This window comes from Lipotes vexillifer, unplaced genomic scaffold (genome assembly GCF_000442215.2).
Source record: "Lipotes vexillifer unplaced genomic scaffold, Lipotes_vexillifer_v1.1 scaffold944, whole genome shotgun sequence".
Taxonomy (NCBI): Eukaryota; Metazoa; Chordata; class Mammalia; order Artiodactyla; family Lipotidae; genus Lipotes; species Lipotes vexillifer.
Window position 1 is genome coordinate 1477308 of NW_006785040.1, and position 9042 is coordinate 1486349.

The following is a 9042-nucleotide window of genomic DNA, read 5'->3' on the forward strand; positions in this document are numbered from 1 at the left end:
CTCTTTCTCACCGAACCTTGACCTGGCCTCTGAATCCTTCTCATCCACTGTGCCACAGCCAGCAGCTTCCGGGCAAGGGGAGCTGGGCTGTGAGACTGACTTTCCACCCAGCCTTCTCCGCTGCTCCCTTATGAACAAGACTCCAGGTGCAATCAAGTGGCGCAGACGCACAGCCGTGTGCGTTTTCCCACTTAATTATGGTTCCCAAGGGTAAGATGTGGCCGGGGCAGCTGGCAGCACTGGGTGCCTGAAGGAGTGAAGGCAAAGACGGGACATGGCACGGAAAGAGGAAATATCAAAGAAAAGGGGAAAATGCGGTTACTCCCTAACACTGCCGAGACCCAGCTGTGGAGGCCCCTTAGGCAGAGCCACCCCCGAAGTCACCAGCCACTTCACTGTCACGCCTACCCGATGGTTGGCTAATGCTCTGAGACTGCGGCAGCCATGCTCCCTTCCGGAACTTTCTACCCTGCTAGTGTAAGCACAGACCCAGGGCTCCCAGCTCCGGCTTGTGAGGGATGAGGGCGTCTGTTCATTTGGAGGCACTAAGTAAGGGATGTGACTTAATTTCATGGAAGCTAACCCTCTGTAGCCTCAGCCCCAACCCCTGGATCCTGAGTTAGTAGCCAGTAAATATCTAAGACATTCTTAATTGATTGCTAAGGCGATGATGGTGGTGATGACAGCTGTGATGACATTAGTTAACATTTATTAAGCATTTGCTATGTATCAGATACAGGCTAAGCTCTTTACATGCATTCTCTTGATTAATCCTCCTGACTTGATGAGAGAGTACAGTTATTCCCCTGATTTTCCAGATGAGTTTAGCAAGCTTAACTGTCATGCCCGAGTCACAGAGCCAGTAAGAGGCAGAGCCTTGAGTCCAGCCCAGGCCTTCGGACTCTGACTTCATTGCCCCCCGTCACCATCTTTCCCATGTTTCTTGATGGCAGCAAACCTGGCAATGGGAGAGGCCCCTGGGAGAACTTAATAGTAAGGGCAGTAATCGGGACACAGTCATTCACTTTCTTAACAGCTTGGGTCCTATTTTGTTTCAATTCGACTTCAGGACGGAGAAGCCTGTCTTGATAAACTAGGCCGCTGACGCGGTGACCTTAAGAGCAGCTGCTACATCAGGGTTTCACAGGGGCAGGGGAGGCTTGGTCTGCAGCACGAGTCACCACTGCACGTTGTTTCTCTCCTCACTCAGAATGGGAAGGAAATGTTCTAGCTCTCTCGTTTGTTCCAAGAAAAAGATGTTCATTTATTTATTTTTAAAAATATAAAAAATGTTTCGGATGAAGCTGCACACACCTGATTCACACACAGGGCCCGTTTTCCTGGTGGTGTTTAGATGTTTCCCAGAAACAGGGATGGTGGAGTCCTCCTGACAAACCTCGGGAAATGAATCGTGTTCCTGGGCTTGAGTTTGAAGAGGAAAGTCCACCTCTCTACACAGAGGCTGTGATCATGAAAACTCACGAGTTCACGTGCTCTGACTCAGTTGTTCAGGGTCGAGTTTACTTGCGGAGAAAACCCAACCACTTTTCACAGCTCCATGAAACGTGAGGATTTATTTCGCCCGATGACCTGGAAGAAGCCTTCCTGGAGGAAATAGGACACTGGAGCCGTCTTCCTCGTCTAACATGTCAGAGTTACCTTGCAAAGACACCGTCTGCACCCCGCTACTTTCCAGGGAACTCTCTCCCAGCTTCCGGAACGTGGTAAAACCGTTAAGCGTGGTCTCTGGCACACAGCCTACCCTGGCTGCCCTCGGTTCTGCATCCCCGAGAACAGCAATAGAGTTTTCTGTCCTCTCTTTCTTATTCGAGGTGATATGGGTCTTGGGCGGGGGGTGGGGGGGAGTCACTGTGAGTTGAGTTGTGTCCCCCCAAAGATGTGGTGAAGTCCTAACCGCCAGCGCCTGTGGACAAGACCCTACTTGGAAGAAACTGTAACCAATTATTTGTAAATGTGACCAAGGTAAGAGGAGGCCGCTCGGGGTTCAGGGGCCCCGTGACTGGTGTCCTTGCGAGGAGAGGGTCTGGGGGCAGGCGCAGGGAGGGGCTGCCGCTAGGATGGGGGAGGCCCCACAGCCCACAACCCGCTTTCAGACTCCACCTCCAGGGCTGTGAGAGAATCAGTTTCTGTTGCTTCAGGCCACGCAGTCGCGGCAGCCCCAGGAAACTCACACAGAAGGTGAGTGCATTTCTCTTTAGTGATAAGATTGGGCTTTTCCAGGATGGGAGGGTGCGGGTCCCAGGCTTCTGACGCAGGCAACCCCAACAGCTGAGGAGACAAGCGTCCGTCCCAGGCACCGGTCTCAGGGTGAACCCACAGTCACGTCCACGCTGCCTGGGCGAGCTCACCGCTGCCAGTTCAACCCTCCTGGGAGGGGTTAGAAATCAACCCTTGCCTGACAGGAACCTTGGAGGATGTACGGGAGTTCATCAGGCAGTCAGAGACAAAAGCATGGAACTGGGGAACACTGAGTTTAAGGAACTCTAAGGAGGTCTGTTTGTGATAAGAGTAAAAACTGCAAGGTGTCAGAAATGGAAATACGTTATCACAGAATATTCAGTACAGTTCCCTGTTAGTTATCTATTTTATGTAAAGTACTGTGTATATGTTCATCCCAATCTCCTACTTTATCACTTCCTCCCACGTTCCCCCTCTGGTAACCGTAAGTTTGATTTCGAGATCTGTGAGTCTGTTTCTGTTTTGTAAAGAATCTGAAAAAGAATGGATTCACTTTGCTGTACACCTGATACTAACACAACACTGTAAATCCACGGTACTCCAAAAAAAAAAAATGTATTTCAAAGGTTCAAAAAAAAAAAAAAAAAAGGGAATATGAACGTCAAGTATTATACCGTAAGAATGTACTTTTCAAATCGTAAGAAGCTGGACAAATATTAGGTATTTCTGTTACCCATCTCCCAGGGTCATTGAGACCAACTAAGCATGTAAACAACGCCTTACTGGTATACCCCAGAATAGATATTATTTCATTATAAAATGTTATGTCATAATACAATCTTTTGGATGCAGCTGGCTTCACTGCCAGACCCTAGAGATCTGGAAAGGAACCTAAGCCTCTAATATTAAATAGGTAAGTGAGTTTCCACGAGGTTCTACTGAATATCGTTTACACGTGTCTCTTATGCAAGTATCTGGTGATTACCTAAAACCCATGCCGTTTAGATACAAATATTGACACAGATAGATGGGATCTGGCTAGGTAATGAGTGGATATGAGCATTACAAACATTTCCGAGTCTTTACTTACCTATATTCTATTTTAGTCTATGTTTAATCTAGCAGTGTGCAAAGGTATAAAAATAATGTATGTATTTTTAAGTGGTCGCATACTTAATAAAAATTATGAACTTGAAAATTATAAAAAAATATAAAAGTGGCAAGCTTTGAGAAACCACAGAAGAAATGTTAATGAAAAATTAGAGAAGAAAGTACATGATGATAAGACTAAATGAAATGCCACAGTGATGAGGAAGGACAAGACATACTACAGCAGAGCAACTGGACATTAAGAGAAAAACAATACACCAGAGGTCTAATTAAACAGAAGTACCGACTGCAAGCAGTTGATGAGCTATAATCCACTATGACGGCGTTACAACACTGAGCAGTACAGTGTAAGCTAAGGGGACAGATCCACATCAGATAAACCTACCAGAAACGATCATAATAGAAGGTCCACGGGAAGGAGGAGGAAGGACTAAGCTTATACGGGGCTGTCACAATTTCACATCTGCTATGATACCTAGCCCTTATGTCCTAATGTGCTGTGGGCCTGCGTCTGCTCTGATTGGGCCTCTGTTTCAGCTGGTTGTGGTCCACCTTGCCCTAGTTATTAAATCCTTTGACCATAATCTCTGCCCAAGCTGAATATCTGTAGTTCCCTTCATGCCGGGCCAAACAATTTTGAGTGCGGGAGCATTCACAGATTTTCCTTTCCCTAACTGACCACAGAGAATCGTCCAGTTGCCCCTGCATTTTCCCTCAGCCTAAAAAGGAGAGATTCTTGTTGTTGCTGTTATTCTGGTTGCAGCTGAGAGGCCAAGTTAATACCCACAATGAAGTCCTGCAGGAGGAGGAAAAGTGAAACGTTGGTCCAAGGCTTTCAACAGTCTCAGAGCAGCTTTGGGACGTGAGAGAAATAAACAGGAGGGGACGTGGAGTTTAATAAACGTTGCTGTGAGCTACACGCTGGGGTCTACGTTTATATCTACTGAGAAATGTGGGAAAATAAAATTCTTTTTGGATCGTAAATCGGCCTCTTACACGCATGCATCCACGAACTGACAGCGATTCGCAGGCTGCAAAGATCCCTCCACACGACGACTCCTGCGTTTCTCACTTTTCTTCTCACTTGCCCTTTTGCCCCTCTGGGCTGCGTTTCACATTCTGACCCCACCCACACCTTTATCTGAAATGCTACCTCACGTGTGAAGCTTTCCTCAAGGCTTCTTCACCAACAAAACACCCCAAGCAATCCAACCGGGTGTGTAATCATTTCTCCTTTGAAATGCCATTAAACCCACCTTCGCATCCCCAACGGCTGTTACCCCCAGTGCCTACGGTGTGAACTGGGTGTCGCTCAGCTCTCCTCACCGCAGCATCAGGATTTGGCTTCAGGGTGCGCTAAGGCACTCAGTGCTGTAACTGTGTCCAAGCCGCAGCCGTAAACTGTAGTCAGCTGCTTCAGTCACCTCATCCATTCTGCGGTCTTTGAAAATTTACGTCTTTTTAGAAAATCCCTTTTTAAAAATGAGGTTTTGATTAGGTTTTAGGGGAAAGGTTGATTTGGGCATACAAGTTACAGTAGCCAGAAAATAGGTTATTAATAGAAAAAATTTTAAAGAGCAGTTTTGTAGGAAAGAGGGCTAGTTTATGTTTATCTTAAGAGGCAATAGGCTAAATCTTTTTTTTTTTTTGCGGTATGCGGGCCTCTCCCTGCCGTGGCCCCTCCTGTTGCGGAGCACAGGCTCCGGACACGCAGGCCCAGCGGCCATGGCTCACTGGCCCAGCCGCTCCGCGGCACGCGGGATCCCCCCGGAACGGGGCACAAATCCGTGTCCCCTGCATCAGCAGGCGGACTCCTAACCACTGTGCCACCAGGAAAGCCCTAGGCTAAATCTTTAAATAGGTTTTAAATGATTCAGAAAATCCTGAGGTGGCAACTCCATGATCAATTAAGAATTAAGTTTCTTAATAAAATGGAGCAGAGGATAGAGATCAGATCAGATGGTCTCTGAGGTCTCCTATCCTTCAAATTCCATGAATCTGTTCCGTTACTAGTGGATCCAAGCATTTGCGGGGAAGGGCGCCCCATCCTTCTGAAGCTGAGATCACAGTGGCCTCAGGGGCTGAGTCATGTCTGTGACCTGGGATGGCCGTACGTGTTCTCTGCTTCTGTTTTCCTTCACAGTGACAGCTGAGGACCTATCTCTTCACACAAAATATCCGCAGACCACACAATACAAGCAGCTTTATAAAGAGAAAATGTCCTCAGACTGGCTGGGACACAAACATAAAAAGAAATGTCATCTCCCCCTCAGGATGGAACGCCTGCAGGACGGGAAATCTGCACATGAACGACTGTTCAGTGATCTCCACGCACACTGTCCAAGTGGCCTCCCAACATGGGCGCCATTTTTACATCCACCGCACGGACATGGGAGCTTCCTTGCCTGAACCCAGGGCCACAGATGTCCTGGAAGAACCTTTCAGTTTCAACCCTGGGCTAGAGTCTGTGGGAACTGGACAACAGAAGGCTGCCGTCCTCAGAACGAGGGCATTCCCACTAAACTCTGGAGTGAGAAGACCCTGCAGAGCTTAGCAAGAGCTAAGGGAAACAGAGAAAGAATCTGTTGATAGATAAGAGGCTGGGTTCTGTGAAAGATGACGATGGAGCAAATACTAGTGAACGTTAGTAAGAACCCAAGAACGAGATCCAAAATCGTGACCGCCTCGGCCAGTTATAACACGGGCCTTGAGGCCCCCAGCTTACTCTCTGCCTCGTATTTAAACTTATTTAAACCTATTTCTGGTACGTGATGTCTGCCCTTGTTTAGAGACCTGCCTTGAGGGAGGTTCTGTCACCTTTCCCACCCAGCCATTCTTTCTAGGACGTTCTAAAGTTCTTCTTTAGATCGACTTCAATTTCCCCTTCGGTATCTTACCACGACCTTCCGCATTGTAAAGCCATTTCCTCCTTCGACAGGTAAGACTTCAGGTTTCTGTCCCTGCAGCTCCTGTCAGGCTGCTGTCTCTTTCCCCTAGGGGGTCTGCTCACCACATTTCCCAATCTCTGAGCTCTATACACCTCTGCACTTCCCCAACGTGTAATATCATGAAGGCCGTGCCCTGGGGTCTTGCTGGCAAAGGAGGAGTCTGGTAAGATGAGCTTCAAGGGGACTGGGGGCTACTGCTGCATTTCAGAACTGCCCCAACCCCCCAACACACAATTCTCTCCCATCACATTATCCTAGGAGGATGTTTGGGACTGAGCTTGGTGAGGAGGGGCTGAGATTTTGGATGACAACGCTGATAAAAAGAGGCTGAGGTCCCGAGCTACTGAGTGGCTATCAAAGGCAGTCTGACAAAGATTCTTCATTCTTCACCCGGGACCGTAGGATTCAATCGTTCCTGGTGTTGGCCTGTCTCTGCCCGTAGTGTACTTTCACCCCTTGAGATTATCTCAGTAGATCAAGCTCTTCTCTGAGATGTATTTCGCTACAACCATATTTATTATTTCTTACTTTTCCGTGGGTTCCTATCTTATCTTTTCAAGACATGAGGACAGGATGCAAAGGTATTTCTTTGTGCCCACGATGGGACTTGGTCTACTATTTTGTATATGCTGACTGGTGTGATTAAGAACTTTCTAAAGTTTGGAATAAATTATCCATGAATTCGGTGGCACGAAAAGAATTTTTTTCCTGTCTGAATCTTCTTTTTTATTATCTCAATCCTTACATATGCTTAAGAATTTTTGAAATTTTTACCACCTTTACAGATGGCCTATGTCCATCAATGTGTAAGATACACATTTTTTTAAGGAAAATGTAGGTGAACTTTGGGATTAACCGGCACAGCATGTAGAAAGCACTCTGATAAGCTGCAACCCTTTGTAAGATGTAAAATATCAGTAACACACCTGGCAGAGGTGATCCAGGAAGGCTGCTCCTGCGAGAGCCGACGTCCTCAGCTAGGTGGCCCTACCTGTCCCGGGATCGCAGAGCTCCTGCCGGGTCCCAGAGGAACCTTAGAAAGAGGTGTCACTCGGTGGCAGAACTCACCTTCGCACTTGAGCAGGAAGAAGTCGGCGCTGGGGCTGAAAGAGGCGCTGAAGTAGGCGCAGTTGTCCACCAGGTCGCAGGACAGGCACTGCCTGTTGAAGCTGCCCACCGTGTTGGCGCTGCAGGGACAGGGAGTGGGCGGGGCTGTCACCAGGGGCGAGAGCCTCGGCTCTGGCCCCCGCGCCCAGCACGCTGGCTTCTCTCCCGCACGGTCATCTGGGGGCGCCATCTTCCCACCTGCCTCCCTGCTGGCACGCCTCGAGTGCCGGCTCTGCTGTCACCCTCCCACGGGGCCCTCTAAGGGCTGCCCCTCCCCCCCGCCAGGAGCGCTCAGCATGGCTGCTTCCTGGGAGTCATGCAGGCCCAGGCGTGTCCTGTTGGGAAAGTCGGGTGTGGGGTATTATTTCTAGTGCCTCATCCTCCTGAGCAGGCGACTAGCACTTTAGGAACAGGAGCTACGTGTTCTGGATCTTCCACTCCCCCCAGAGCACCTGCCGCCGGGACGGGACAGGGCAGGGGCTCCAGAAACAGCAGAGGCGGGGGGCTCCGGCCGCTGCCACGGCCAGTGAGGAGGTGCCGGGGGCGCTTCTCACCCCTTCAAGTGTCACCCAGGACCGCTCTGGTCAAGCACAGTCTCACGTCAAGAAGGCCTAACATGCGTTTCCAGAAACTATAAGATGCCGAGGCATCTTCCAATGAACCTGGAAGAAGTCCAGGCCTGAGTGCGTGGCGTGGGAAGGCTGCTAACGTGAAAGCAGGGCCTACAAGAGGGAAGGCGCTTCACGGGAGACAGGACAGGTCAGAGGAAGCGCAGGCGGCCGGCCTCCATCGCCTTGATGGGCGATGGGATGGGACTGATGGGATTATCCTGGTAGACAAGCAGAGATGAGCCGTCCACAGAGAGGAGCAGACCTGTGACGGCGTGGATTTGCCGGAGTTTCCTCTGCCTCCGAAAGGCAGTGCCTCTCTCCCTAGTGCAGCCCTTACTCTCAGCACAGGGGCCGGCGGACGGGAGGGCAGCCGTGCACCCGATGGGGCTTCCCCGACTCCCGGCGGTGGGGGAGGGGAGCCTGGCATCGGCTCCGTCCAGGCCACGAGGGCCACACGCAGTAGCGTCCTCTTAGGTGGCCCTCATGCGTGGGGCAGGAACCAGCTGCCCCCTCCTTCCCGTCTGGAGAGCAAAGCGGTGGAGGTGACAGTGCCTCACGTCCTCCTCCGCTTTACTGGCAGAAAGCTCCTCGGGAGAACCCCACTTCAGAAGCACAAGCTCTCCCTGGTGAGAACGGGAACTGGGGCGGTCACGAGGTTTATGCTGAAGGTGGACGGACCCTGGAGAACACCTCGTCCTCTGCAGGATGCAGAGGCCAGCCCTGCTCCGCCCGCTTCGAGACTGCAGAACTCAGCCAGCGCCCACGTGGAGGAGGCCGGGGCAGTAGGGCCGACCCCACCCCAGTCCACCCATACATTCCCAAACCCCAGTTCCCTCCTGTGAAACCCCGGCCAAGAGTGATCCTTCCAAGTTCAGCTTCGACTAAGGTGAAAGGAAAGACTGTCAGACGTCTACCGAGGGAGAGACTCCGTCTGGCAAAAGCAGAAAAATATAATGCCTCCGATCTGGGGGCCTCAGCATCTTCGGTTATTTCTCCCCAGACTGTGTCACGTGTGCTGGCGCCTCTCTCTGCCGCCCCCCCCCCCCCACCACTCCCGTCGGGGGGAT

General features: G+C 50.4%; 1 protein-coding gene across 2 annotated transcripts in view; it reads right to left on the reverse strand.

Annotated features, from left to right (window-relative positions):
- Positions 1-9042, reverse strand: part of DPP6 (dipeptidyl peptidase like 6) — an 800631-nt gene that overhangs the window by 77260 nt on the left and 714329 nt on the right. For both annotated transcript variants that reach the window (XM_007457181.1, XM_007457180.1), the window contains exon 16: positions 7326-7444. In XM_007457181.1, coding sequence (XP_007457243.1) covers positions 7326-7444 — 119 coding nt within the window. The remainder of the gene's footprint in view (positions 1-7325; positions 7445-9042) is intronic.